The sequence below is a fragment of the Tachyglossus aculeatus genome, chromosome 5, assembly GCF_015852505.1.
Source record: "Tachyglossus aculeatus isolate mTacAcu1 chromosome 5, mTacAcu1.pri, whole genome shotgun sequence".
NCBI lineage: Eukaryota > Metazoa > Chordata > Mammalia > Monotremata > Tachyglossidae > Tachyglossus > Tachyglossus aculeatus.
The window spans coordinates 51180027-51194555 of record NC_052070.1 but is presented as its reverse complement, the minus strand read 5'-3'; the positions used below and the strand labels follow the sequence as shown (position 1 = coordinate 51194555).

Sequence of the window (14529 nt, the reverse complement as noted above, 5' to 3'; positions counted from 1 at the left end):
TGTACTGTCCCAAGACCTTAGTACAGAGCTTTGCACATAGTAAGCGCTGAATAAATTTCAATGAATGAATGAATGAACCAGACCCAATGGGGCTATTTGGGCTGAGTGGCCCAGGTAGAAGTAATCAATCAATCAATGGTATTTATTAAATAGGCACTGTGTGCAGAGCACTCAGAAGAGTACAATAGAGTTGAGAGACATGATCTCTGCCCATGAAAAGCTTGCATTCTAGAGGGGGAGAAAGGCACATTAAAATAAATTACAGTTAGGGGAAATGGGAGGGTGAGCATCAGGCGTTTAAGGGGTACAGACCCAAGTGCATATGTGGCGCAGAAGGGAGGGAGAATAGGATAAAGTCAGGAAGGCCTCCTGGAGGAAATATGATTTCAGTAGAGCTCTGAAGGTGGAGATAGAAGCAGCGTGGCTCAGTAGAAAGAGCACGGGCTTTGGAGTCAGAGGTCATGCGTTCAAATCCCGGCTCCGCCACTTGTCAGCTGTGTGACTTTGGGGAAGTCACTTAACTTCTCTGGGCCTCAGTGACCTCATCTGTAAAATGGGGATAAAGGCTGTGAGCCCCCCGTGGGACAACCTGATAACCTTGTAACCTCCCCAGCGCTCAGAACAGTGCTTTGCACATAGTAAGTGCTTAATAAATGTCATTATTATATTATCAGTGTGACCTAGTGGAAAGAGCACAGGGTCTGGAGCCAGCTCCTCAATTTGCCTACTTGGTGATCTTGGGCAACACTTAATTCCTCTGTGGCTAGTTTCCTCATCTGTAAAATGGGGACTAAATACCTGCTCACCATGGACTGCGTCTGGTCTAATTGCATTATATCACTGATTGTATTAGAATAGCAGTACAGAATTGGGAGTCAGAGGACCTGAGTTCTAATTCCTGACCTGTCAGCTGCATGCTGCATGACCTTGGGCAAGTCACTTAACCTCTCTGTGCTTCCATTTCCTCATCTGTAATATGAGAATCCAATGCCTCTTCTCCCCTCTACTTACAATGTGAGCCCCATGTGGGACAAGGACTGTGTCTGATCTAACTTGTATTTACCCAGAGCTTAGAATGGTGTTTGACACCTAGTAAATGCTTAACAAGAAGCAACATGATTTAGTGGAAAAATCACAGGCTTAGTAGTCAGGAGACATGGGTTCTAATCTTGGCTCCACCACTGGCCTCCTGTTTAATAATATTGATGGCATTTGTTAAGTGCTTACTATGTGCAACGCACTGTTCTAAGAGCTGAGGGGGAAACAAGGTGAACAGGTTGTCCCACGTGGGGCTCACAGTCTTCATCTCCATTTTACAGATGAGGGAACTGAGGCAAAAAGAAGTGAAGCGACTTGCCCAAGGTCACACAGCAGATATGTGGCAGAGCTGGGATTCAAACCCATGACCTCTGACTCCCAAGCCCGGGCTCTTTCCACTGAGCCATGCTGCTTCCTTTATGATCTTGAACTAGTCACTTAAGTTTTTTGTGCCCCAGTTTCCTCTTCTGTAAAATGGGGACTCAATTCCTGTTCTCCCACCAAATAAGTCTGTGAGCCTGAATACGGGACAGGGACTGTGTCCAACCTTAGTACCTTGTACCTGCCCCAACACTTAGAACAATGCTTGACATAATAAGTTAAGCTTGTCATGGGAAGCGAATGTATCTGCTTATTGTTGTACTGTATTCCCTCAAACGCTTAATACAGTGCTCTGCACATAGTAAGTGCTCAATAAATATGACTGAACAAACACCATTAAACAAAACAAATATAACAATAATAATAATATCTACACCAGGACAGCACAGTGCTAGGGACTATGTAGATAGTAAGTGTTTAACAAATACCTCTATTATCATTATCATTATTATTGTTATTCTTTATAAACCACATAGGCATCCAATTAGTTCCTTCTGAATGATTAGGCAGGAGCTGCAATTATTAGTGGTTTTGGAATGTCCAGCTATGCAGCAAGGGACAAAATTGAACAATTTCACATTCAAAACAATCTGATTGTCTTCCCTGCCCGTGAATTCTTCTGACCGGTAGCATAAATAGACACTTCCTCCACCATGGCTCATAGCCCGCGTGCTCCAAACCACAGTGACATCACTGCCCTTTGTGACTTCAGAATATGCTGCTGTGGAAAAACACTGTGGGTTCACAGGGGGCCAGGCTGGGTTCTTTTGGGCCCATGGGCAGAGATTAACTCTGCTAAGACGGAAAAAAAAAATCATGATGGTACATCTTACCCTCTCTCAGAGGCAATACAAAAGAAGGAAACCACGATTAAGAGTGGCCTGAAACCATCCCTGAGGTTCCACTGCCCACAACAATGGAGAAGAGAAGCCACATGGCCTAGTAGAAAGAGCACGGGCCTGGGAGTAGGGAGATCTGAGTTCTACTGCTGGCTCTGATGCTGGCCTGCTGTGGGACCTGGACAAGTCACTTGACTTCTCTGGGCTTCAGTGTCCTCAACTGTAAAATGGGAATTCAATGCCTGCTTTCCCTCTTACTTAGATTGTGAACCTAGTGTTGGAAGAGAGATTGTGTCCAACCTGAGTATCGCGTATCCACCCCTGCTCTTAGACTAGCATTTGGGGCATGAAAAGTTCTTAACAAATACTCCAATCATTATTGTTATTATTAACAACAGAGGATTTGTTTTAGGACCATAATCTGCCCAAATGCCTGTTCCTTGAATGAGGACTCCTGCACTGGGCACTTAAAATCTCAATGGTTGCCCCCTTTATTGAGGGCTCAGTCTTCGCAATTGCCTTTTATGAGGGGTTTTACCAGGAGACTGGTGATCATCTTCCTCAAAACACAGAATGAGGAAATTGGCTCCTATTGCAGTAACCAAGATTTCTGTTCAGCCTATGGAGAGCTGATGCGGACAGGACATGATACTTGGGGAGGTAGTGAAAAAGCTGTCCTGGGAGATCTTTAAAAATGGAATATCCTCCCAAACATTTGAAATATTTAGTATCTAAAGCTTTTCTGCTTCCTCCATTCTTATTCTCCCTAAGTGACTTCAAAGCAGCTCCCAAAGAAACCAGGGCTGTCAGAAGTGGTAGTAGTAACAGTCATACTCAACGGTAGTAGCAGAAGTACTTGGTAATAATAATAATTATGGTATCTGTTATGTGCTTACTATGTGCCAAACACTGATCTAAACACTGATTACAAGGTAATCAGGTTGTCCCATGTGGGGCTTACAGTCTTAATCCCCATTTTACAGATTAGGTAACTGAGGACCAGAGAAGTGAAGTGACTTGTCCAAGGTCACACAGCAGATAAGTGGTGGAGCGGGATTAGAACCCACATCCTCTGACACCCAAGCCTGGGCTCTTTCCACTAAGCCATGCTGCTTCTCTTAGTACGTAGACTATGGGCTCCAAATGGGACAGAGACTGTCTGGCCTGATTACCTTGTATCTACCTCAGTGTTTAGTACACTTCTTGGCATATAGTAAGTGTTTAACAAATACCATTATTAGTAATATTATTATTATTATTTAGTAGCAGCATTTTTTGAACACACACTTGGTCCAGAAGGATGGCAACATCCCTGGCTTTCAACTGCCAAAAATGATGATGGTATTTGATAAGCGCTTACTAGGTGCCAAGCACTGCTCTGTTTATCATTCAGCCTCCTATATCATTCAGGAGACACATACAAAGTAATCCTCAGTCCAGCTAACTTGTCTCTACTCAGAACATGTTTGGCATCATTGTTTAAAATAGTAATAATAATAACAACAAAAATTGAATACATACCAAGCACTGTGATAAGTGCTGAGGTAGATATAGGATAATCAGATCAGACACAGTCACTGACCCACCAAGGGCCTTAGTGGGAGGGGGAAGAGTTAATTTAATCCCTATTTTGTATATGAGGAAATTGAGGACCAGAGAAGTTAAGTGAATTGCCTGTCACAGAGCAGACAAGAGGTAGAACCAGGATTAGAACCCAGGTCTCCTGATTCCCACTCCTGTGCTCTATCCATTAGACAATGCGGCTTTGATAAAAGTGACGAATTGAAACCAAAATGCTAGGTGCCAATCCCTCTTTTGACCCATTGATGACTAAATGGCAAGTGGAATCTACCCAGATTCTTTTTCACATTTTTCAAGCTTCTAGACTGTGTGCCTGTTGTTGGGTAGGGATTGTCTCTATCTGTTGCCAAATTGTAGTTTCCAAGCACTTAGTACAGTGCTTTGCACACAGTAGGTGCTCAATAAATATAATTGATTGATTGAATGAATGAATGAAGTTGCCAAGCAATTCATCTCATGCACGCATACCCACTACGTGATCTGGGCGTGTGGTTTTTCTGATCCAGTCCCTTCTTCTAATGGGAAAAGCCCAGCCAACACTGCTAGCCATTAACTAGTCAACTCATCTCAGTCCCCTTCACTGGCAGAGGACAAGTCAACCTGAGTCGACCCAGACTCTCAGCCTTGTGAGTCAGTGAGAATTATGGGGGAATAGGGGATAGCAGATTTCCTGCCTCTACCTCCACCCCACTCACCACAAACTGGTCCCCCACAAATCGAGGCTCACAGCTTTACAAAACGAAATCCAGGCAGTCTTGAAATTTCCTCTGAAGCCTAGGCAGTGTTTTTTGGAGGGGTTTTTTGAAGGCATTTATTAAGCGCTTACTACGTGTCAGGCACTGTTCTAAACGTTGGGGTAGATGCAAGGTAATCAGGTTGGACACAGTCCACTTCCCACATGGGGCTCATAATCCCTATTTTACAGATGAGTAACTGAAGCACAGAGAAGTTAAGTGACTTGCCCAAGGTCACACAGCAGGTAAGTGGCTGAGCCAAGACTAGAACTCAGGTCCTTCTGACTTCCAGGCCAGTGCTCTATCCACTAGGTCATGCTGCTTCTGGTTCATGATCAATCAATCATAGTATTTATTGAGTGATTACTATATGCAGAGCACTGTACTATGATCACGGGATATCACAATAAAACTGACTGAGCCACGAGATGCTCCACTGGTATGTAGCCCATCAGGAAGCAGAGGGGCTGAGAGGATATTTTGAGGGGAGAAAGAGCAAGGCTCAAGGGTTGTGGAGGGAAGATTTATATGCTCGAGAGAGATTGTGAAAGCCAAATGGGCATTAGTTATAGCCTGGTAAATAGCAAGTTAAACATTATTTGGCGCAGACTAGAAAATTTGACCAGCCGGCCAGTGTGTTTGGGAAAGCTATGACACCCACCAGAGATGAGAATCCTTACTTTCCTCTCTTCCAAGGACTCACCTGGTCAGGCAAGCCAGATAAGGTGCCATATCTCTGACTCCAAGCACACACAAATACCCACCCAGGACTCTCCCAGGTCCCAGAAACTAGCCGCCTTCTACTTTCTGGGGGCCCACTGAAGTCCCCTCCACCCCAGCATCCCAGTGCCCAGAGAAGCAGCGTGGCACAGTGGAAAAAGCCCGGGCTTTGGAGTCCGAGGTCAGGGATTCAAATCCCAGCTCTGCCAACTGCCAGCTGTGTAACTTTGGGCAAGTCACTTCACTTCTCTGGGCCTCAGTTCCCTCATCTGTAAAATGGGGATGAAGACTGTGAGCCCCCGGTGGGACAACCTGATCACCTTGTAACCTCCCCAGCACTTAGAACAGTGCTTTGCACACAGTAAGCACTTAATAAATGCTATCATTATTATTATTATTATCCCCTCCACCAAGGCCCACTTTCGTTGCCCATCCTATTTCCTCCAGGCCTCACCTCTGGACACTGGAATTGTATTTGATAACAAGGAGCAGGATGAAAGGCACTGTGGTCCTGTGGAAAGAGCATGGGTCTGAGAGCAGGATACCTGGGTTCCTGTCCAAGTTCTACTATCAATCAATCAATCAATCATATTTACTGAGTGCTTACTGTGTGCAGAGCACTGTACTTAAGTGCTTGGGAGAGTACAATACAACAGAGTTGACAGACAACATTCCCTGCCCACAACTAACTCACAGTCTAGAGGACTAGTAGTCTGCTGGGTGACCTCTGGCAAGTCACTTAACCTCTCTGAGTCTCAGTTTTCCCATCTGCAAAACAGAAATAACAACTACTGCCCTTCCCACCCACACTCCCAGAGAAGTGGGAAGCAGTGTGGCTTAATGGATAGGGCACCGGCCTCGGAGTCATTCTTTGATTCAGTTGTATTTAGAGGACCTGGATTCTAATTCCAGCTCTTCCAATTGCTTGCTGTGTGATCCTGGGCAAGTCACTTCACTTCTCTGTTCCTCAGTTTCCTCAACTGTAAAATGGGGATTAAATCCTAATCTCTCCTACTTAGTCTGTGAGCCCCATGTGTGACAAGGAATGGGCCCACTCTGATAAACCTGCATCTACCCCAGTGCTTAGAAGAGTGCTTGACACATAGTAAGCCCTTAACCAATACCATACAAACAGGGAAGTGCGTGTTTTAAACTGCAAGCTCCTGCAGGGTGGGCACCATATCTTCTACCTGATCTTGGACAAGCCACAAGATGGGTGGGTGAGTCTTTAGTGAATTTTTTTCTGATCCCCCTGTTGATGTTCACACATGATAGTGTCTTGTACTCTTCAAAAGAAAAGAGTTCTATAAAGGCCAGGCTGCTGTCAATAAAAAAAACCAAAAACTTGGTGAAGTGCTCTGAGCTAAGAGCTTTGGGGAGTTACAACAGAAGGACAAGGCTCTTTTCTGACCTTGATAATCTCAGAGGAATACTGGGCAAACAGAAATACCCAAACACAATTTGAAAGATATAAAACACAAAGAGGGAGTCCATTCAGACGGTGCAAAAGAATGTGTGAAACCAATGCCTGAGTCTTTCTAAGAGGCAAATATTACACTCAGGTGTTTTCCTTTCTATATATTTGGAGAGCTACCACAGAACCCTTGAGGTGACAGGCCGAATACCTATCAATCAGTGGTATTTATTGAGCGCTTCCTGTGTGCACAGCACTGTATTAAACACTTGGGAGAGTACAATACAAGGAAGTTGGTAGACATGCTCCCTGCTCACGATGAGCTTATGATCTATCAATCAACATTCAAGTGTCACTGTGTTCAGACCTGCACCTCCTTTTGAGGCCGAGATGTGCTACTCTTGCCAAAGTGATCCTTAGTGAATGACCACTCACTCAGGGCCCTTTTCCAGCGGGAGGAAAAGTCATAATCTGGACGAGCCAAGTGCATTCTTGTGTTCCTGAGTAATCAGTTGGCAAGCAAACCACCAGTGGCTGTTCCGATTAGGCCGAGAGGCTTGAAGAGGGGAAATAGACCAGAGGAACTCCCCAGAGAGGGAGACAGCTAGCCTGGACGAATTCCACTATGCACCCATCTTCTGCCAGCCCTTTCCTCTTGAGTCCGTGGTGGGCACCCATGAGCTAAGGAATCACACCACGCTCCTCTCAGTGCCTATCCACCCCACTTATTCCTCCACCCAGTCACCTGGACCTGAGTCAGCTAAAGCTAGGCAGGAGAATGGTGTGGTTGGGAAGGAAAGAGTTGGGCTCTGCTCACAAAAAGCAAGGAAATGGGGAAGAATTTGGCTCTCTGCTTCCTCCCTAATCCCATCTGACGTGATAACATTCTGGCCAGTCAATCTCAGCTGGGGCTCCAGAGGCTTCTCAGCCACATTTATGCCAGTACCAAGGGGTGGAAAATGGTTTACCTAAGGACCAGGATTTGGTAATAAAAAGGGCAATGAAGGACCCAAACCTGCAGCTCTAATGCTTTGACCTTTCAGAAGGAAAAATCACCACTTGGCCCAAAATATCAGTGTTTGGATCATTATTAAACATTCTATCCAACCATCCCACACAAACAAATTCCTCATTTGCTAGTTTCATTTGCTGACCTAACTCAACCACTTTTACAATACTCCCTGAACATCTGTTGGAGATGTGGGATCGTCTTTATTTCCAACTTTGGACTTTAAACAGTGACAAACTGTAATAAAGCAAAAGAGTACATTTCCTTATCCCTGAAAGAACTGATTTAACCAGCTCCTCATGTTGCACTGCCTCCAGGTTCCAAAGGGGTTGTCGGTCCACTGAATGCTGCATCAACATTTGGGGCGCAGGCAGACCCCTCTTCCCCCCACAGTTGTCATCCATGGCTTTCATGAATTCAGCCACAAAATAGAAATGGAAATAGAAATGGAAACTGTACAGTATCTAGAGTTCTTTCATATTCAGTGATGTCAGCAAAGTTTACCTATTTGTGCAAAGGTTGCTGACGCACCTCAGACATAACCAGACTGATCTTTGTTCTTGTTTGTTTCTGGCAGCCTCTGCCTGGACACTTCCCTGATCCATGTACCTCAGTGGCCTTGCTTGAAAGTCCAGGTAGCAATAGTTCCAGTTTTTCCAAAAACTGTGCCACAGGCTTCAAAACCCCAGCTTCCCAAAGCACAAGAAAGACACTTGCAGCTTCCAACCCATAAAGTCTAAACCTCACAAAACAGCCAGCAGAAAGACAAACTGGAAGGTGCCATGGGTACCTAAAATTCATCAACCTTTAACCTCTTCCATTCAATCATTCAATCGATTTTACGGAGTTCTTACTGTGTGCAGAGCACTGTACTACGGGCTTGGGAGAGCACACTATTACAGAGTTGGTAGACATGTTCCCTGCCCACAATAAGCTTAAAGCCTAGAGGAGGATATAGACTTTATAGTAATAAATTATGGATATGTGATTAATGCTGTGGGGCTGAAGGAGGGGTGAATAAATGATACAAAACCCAAGGGCAAAGGAAGACACAGAAAGGAGTGGGAGAGGAAGAAATATGGGCTTAGGAAAGGTTTCTTGGAGATGTGTTTTTAAGAATCCACAGTAGAATGAATCTCAGGATAGGGGAACAGAGGCTTGAAAAATTTACCAAATTCCTCTCCCCTCTCCCAGGGTCTAAGTAAATAGGGGGAGGAGTAATAGGGGGATGATACAAAACCCAAGGGCAAAGGATGACACAGAAGGGAGTGGGAGAGGAAGAAATGTGGGCTTAGGAAAGGTTTCTTGGAGATGTGTTTTTAAGAATCCACAGTAGAACGAATCTCAGGATAGGGGAACAGAGGCTTGAAAAATTTACCAAATTCCTCTCCCCTCTCCCAGGGTCTAAGTAATAGGGGGAGGGGGCACTGCTGCAGCTAGAATTCCAGGCAGTCTTCCAAACTCACCTGTTTACGTTCAGGAAAGGAACTGGAAAATAACATGACTCTTAGAATGGTGAGAAATCTGGATGCAAAGAACCTTCTTCTCTGCAAAATCAAAGTAACGGAGCCCCTTGCAACTTTATTTGAAGTCTTGGGCTCTAAGGGAGATCTGGTCCCTGGCCAAATTCACTCTTTCCAGATTCCTTGGCCACTTCAGCCTGAAACTACCACATTGACATTCCAACACATTCAAGACCTCCAGGAAATGGCCCCCAACTGCCCTCCCCCAACCAGAGCCCAGGGGTTTCCAGGAAAGGGGCTGAGTCCTTGTGAAGGAAATGGTTTGAGGGTGGCAGTTATTCAATCATATTTATTGCACGCTCACTGTGTGCCAAGTACTATACTAAGCACTTGGGAGAGTACAATATGACAATAAACAGAAACATTCCCTGCTCACAATGAGCTTACAGTCTAGAGAAAAGTAAAGAAGAGCCTTAGCTTTGGTTAACCAGCTATGATAAGAAGAGTCCTTGTTTTGGCCAAAGCAGACATTATACTGAAGTTGCTAACACTAGCAATGGAAAGTCAAGCCCAGCTCACTCTTTCTGACTTTAATCCATTCGACAAAGGGGCACATCCTGGGTGTATGGACCATTCTGAGAGCATCTCAGAAGGTGGGGGACAGAAGCAGTATGGGAACTGAAGGGCTGGCAAATCCATAATAATTCCCTGGAACCACTCGTCTCTGCTTTGGCCAGACTATTAAGGAGCAAGGAGTAGGACTGGTTTCAGTAAACCCATTTTGCTCTTCATAGCTCATCAGAAGTTTCTATTATAGGGAAACTCCCATTAAAACTTAATGGGGTCTAAACCAGGCAGTTTAGGTCCCTGGAGCTAGGAGTTAACCATTCCCAACCATCATTCATTCATTCAATCGTATTTATTGAGTGCTTACTGTATGCAGAGCACTGTATTAAGCGCTTGGAGAGTACAATACAACAATGAACAGACACAGTCCCTGCCCTTAATGAGTTTCCTTGCCTGTTAGAAAGAGCACTAAGCTGAGAGCCAACTGGCCCGAGTGCTGGTCCCAGCTCTGCAGCTGGGTGACCCTGGGTCAGTCATTAATTTCTCTGGGCCTCTGTCTCCATATCTATAAAATGGGTGAATTTTCTCCATTCTCCCTACTTCCCAAGGTGTCTAGACAGCTAGTCACAAGGATGTTGTGAGGTCAAACAACATGCAGCGTGGTCTATGTATAGCTCACAGATCTGGGATCTCACCCCGACTCCGCCACTTGTCTGCTCTATGATCTGGGGTAAATCACTTAACTTCTCTGTGTCTCAGTTCCCTCATCTGTAAATGGGGATGAAGACTGTGAGCCCCTGTGGGACAACCTGATCACCTTGTAACCTCCATGCTTTGCACATAGTAAGCGCTTAATAAATGCCATCATTATTATTACTAAGGCTGTGGGCCCCATGTGGGACAGGGACTGTGTTCAAGCTGATTACCTTGTATCTACCCCAGTGCTTAGTATAGTGCCTGGCACATAGGAAGCGCTTAACAAATGCCATTAAAAAAAAAACCACCAACAAATGGAGTGCAACAGTCAACCATAGGGTTTTAAAACCCCAAGTAGAAGCATAGCTTCATAAAGCTACGCTACTAAAAACAAAGTCTAAAGAGAGGATGAAATGGGGTGGGCAAGGGGGTGAACCCGGAAAACAAGAGATAGAAATGTGTCGTCCCCCCACCCCTGCGAGGCTAAGGGTTCAAGCACTTAGTACAGTGTTCTGCCCTCCGTAAGCGCTCAATAAATACGACTGAATTGAATAGAAGGGGAAAGGGCTGGAGCTGAGGGAGAAGTGGAGGAGTGAGGAGGAGTGGAGAAAAGGACAGTCAGGGCATTGGGTAACAGCTGTGGGCGGCTTTTGGGAAAGTGAAAGGAGTGGAGGAGCAAGCAGAAAGTGGGGAAAGGGCACTGGGGGAAGCGGGGATACGGGAGTTCATTCATTCAATTGTATTTATTGAGCGCTTACTGTGTACAGAGCACTGTACTAAGCACTCGAAAAGTACAATTCGGCAACAGAGACAATCTCTACTCAACAATGGGCTCACAGTCTAGACGGGGCAGGGAGACAGACAGCAAAACAAGTAAACAGGCATCAGTAGAAACAGATACAATTATAGATATATACACATGGAAACAACTAAATAGGCATCCATAGAAAGAAATAGAATTATAGATATATATACATAGAAACAACTAAACAGACATCCCTAGAAATAAACAGAATTATAGATATATACACATCGAAACAACTAAACAGGCATCCATGGAAATAAATAGAATTAAAGATATATGCACATTGAAACAACTAAATAGGCATCCATAGAAGTAGAATTATAGATCTATGCCATCGAAACAACTAAACAGGCATTAATAGAAATAGAATTATAGATATATACACATCGAAACAACTAAACAGGCATCAATAGAAATAGAATTATAGGTATAAACACGTCGAAACAACAGGCATCAATAGAAATAGATAGAATTATCGATATATACACATCGAAACAACTAAAAAGGCATCAATAGAAATAGAATTGTAGATATATACACATCAAAACAACTAAACAGGCATCAATAGAAATAGAATTATAGATATATACACATCAAAACAACTAAACAGGCATCCACAGAAATAGAATTATAGATATATACACATCAAAACAACTAAACAGGCATCAATAGAAATAGATAGAATTATAGATATATACACATAAAAACGACTAAACAGGCATCAACAGAAATAGATAGAATTATAGATGTATACACATCGAAACAACTAAACAGGCATCAATAGAAAAAGATAGAATTATAGATATATACACATCGAAACAACTCCTCCTTCTAGACCGTGAGCCCGCTGTTGGGTAGGGACCGTCTCTATATGTTGCCAACTTGTACTTCCCAAGTGCTTAGTACAGTGCTCTGCACACAGTAAGTGCTCAATACGATTGAATGAACTAAACAGACCTCAACAGAAATAGAATTGTAGATAAATGCACATCGAAACAACTAAACAGGCATCAATAGAATTAAATAGATTACTGATATATACATAAGTGCTGTGGGGCGGGGAGAGGGGGGAAGAGCAAAGGGAGCGAGTCGAAGTGACAGGGAAGGGAAGGGGAGCTGAGGAAATGGGAGCTTAGTCTGGGAAGGCTTCTGGGAGGAGGTGAGCCTTCAGGAGGACTTTGAAGGGGGGGGGAAGAGTGATTGGCAGATGTGAGGAGGGCGAGATGTAGGTCCGGGCTAGTCCGGCAGCCGTCCCTGGAAGCCCTCCTCTCCGTCCGGGGGCCGAGCAGGGGACACCCACCTGTGCGGGCAGCCCGATGCCCAGGGCGCAGAGCTGGAGCCCAAAGGCCACGAGGATCCGGGAGGTCGGGAGGGCCATGGTGGGCAGGAGGGGCAGGGCCAGGCCAGCCCGGGACCCCTGGGGAGGGCAGCCAGGCAGGCAGGGCAGGGCAGGGCAGGGCAGGGCAGGGCAGGACCAGGCCGGGCCAAGCAGGGCAGGGCAGGACCGGACCAGATCAGGATGGGCAGGACCGGTCCTGTCCGGGCAGACCCTACCCTTAGAGGCCTCTGGGCGAGAAATCGAAAGCTGGGGCCCCAGGCTCCGGGGGCAGGGCCGGGGGGCGGGCCCCAGCAACACATGAGTAAACCCTCCCCGGGGGCGGGACCCAGGACCCAAGACCCAGCCCAGCTTGCCCCCCCTCCCCTCCCTTCCCATCTCCGGCCCGTCCCCTGCCCCCTGCCCCCTGCCCCCTGCCCCGGGCAGCTAACCAGCCATGCCCACCTTCTCACCCTGCCTCCATTTCGCCTAATAATAATAATTATCAATCGATCGTATTTATTGAGCGCTTACTATGTGCAGAGCACTGTACTAAGCGCTTGGGAAGTACAAATTGGCATCACATAGAGACAGTCCCTACCCAACAGTGGGCTCACAGTCTAAAAGACTCTTATTAATAAGAATAATAATGGCATTTATTAAGGGATTACTATGTGCAAAGCACTGTTCTAAGCGCTGGGGAGGTTACATGATGATCAGGTTGTCCCATGTGGGGCTCACAATCTTCGAGAAGCAGCGTGGCTCAGTGGAAAGAGCGCGGGCTTTGGAGTCAGAGGGCATGGGTTCCAATCCGCGCTCCACCAACTGTCAGCTCCGTGATTTTGGGCAAGTCACTTCACTTTTCTGGGCCTCAGTTATCCCCCCATCTTACCTCCTTCCCTTCCCCACAGCACCTGTATATATGTTTGTACTTATTTATTACTCTATTTATTTATTTATTTTACCTGTACATATCTATTCTATTTATTTTATTCTGTTAGTATTTTTGGTTTTGTTCTCTGTCTCCCCCTTTTAGACTGTGAGCCCACTGTTGGGGAGGGACTGTCTCAATATGTTGCCAACTTGTACTTCCCAAGCGCGTAGTACGGTGCTCTGCACACAGTAAGCGCTCAATAAATACGATTGATTGATTGATAAAATGGGGATTAAAACTGTGAGCCCCCCGTGGGACAACCTGATCACCCTGTAAGCTCCCCAGCGCTTAGAACAGTGCTTTGCACAAAGTAAGCCCTTAATAAATGCTATCGTTATTAAATCACATTTTACAGATGAGGGAACTGAGGCCCAGAGAACTGAAGTGACTTGCCCAAAGTCACACAGCTGACAAGTGGCGGAGCCGGGATTAAAACCCATGACCTCTGACTCCAAAGCCCGTACTCTTTCCACTGAGCCACGCTGTGCCTATCCACTCATTCCTTCAATCGTATTGATGGAGCGTTTACTGTGCGCAGAGCACTGGATTAAGCGCTTGGGAAGGACAAATCGGCAACATTCATTCATTCAATCGTATTTATTGAGCGCTCGCTGTGTGCAGAGCACTGGACTAATTGCTTGGGAAGTACAAATCGGCAACGTATAGAGACGGTCCCTACCTAACAACGGGCTCACAGTCTAGAAGGGGGAGACAGGTAACAAAACAAAACATGTACACAGGTGTCAAAACCGTCAGAACAAATAGAATTAAAACTATATGCCCATCATTAACAAAATAAATAGAATAGTAAATATGTACAAGTGAAATAGAGTAATAAATCTGTACAAACATATATACAAGTGCTGTGGGGAGGGGAAGGAGGTAGGGCGGGGTGGGATGGGGAGGAGGAGAGGAAAAAGGGGGCTCAGTGTGGGAAGGCCTACTGGAGGAGGTGAGCTCTCAGTAGGGCTTTGAAGGGAGGAAGAGAGCTACTTGGGCGGATGTGTGGAGGGCGGGCATTCCGGGCCAGGGG

The 14529-nt window shown here is 45.5% G+C and overlaps 1 protein-coding gene across 1 annotated transcript in view; it reads right to left on the bottom strand.

Annotated features, from left to right (window-relative positions):
• Positions 1 to 12783, bottom strand: part of TNFRSF1B (TNF receptor superfamily member 1B) — a 58278-nt gene extending 45495 nt beyond the window's left edge. The window contains exon 1 of the mRNA XM_038746580.1: positions 12548 to 12783. Within this exon, the coding sequence (XP_038602508.1) occupies positions 12548 to 12625 (78 nt within the window). The 5' untranslated portion in view covers positions 12626 to 12783. The remainder of the gene's footprint in view (positions 1 to 12547) is intronic.
• Positions 12784 to 14529: the final 1746 nt, after the last annotated feature.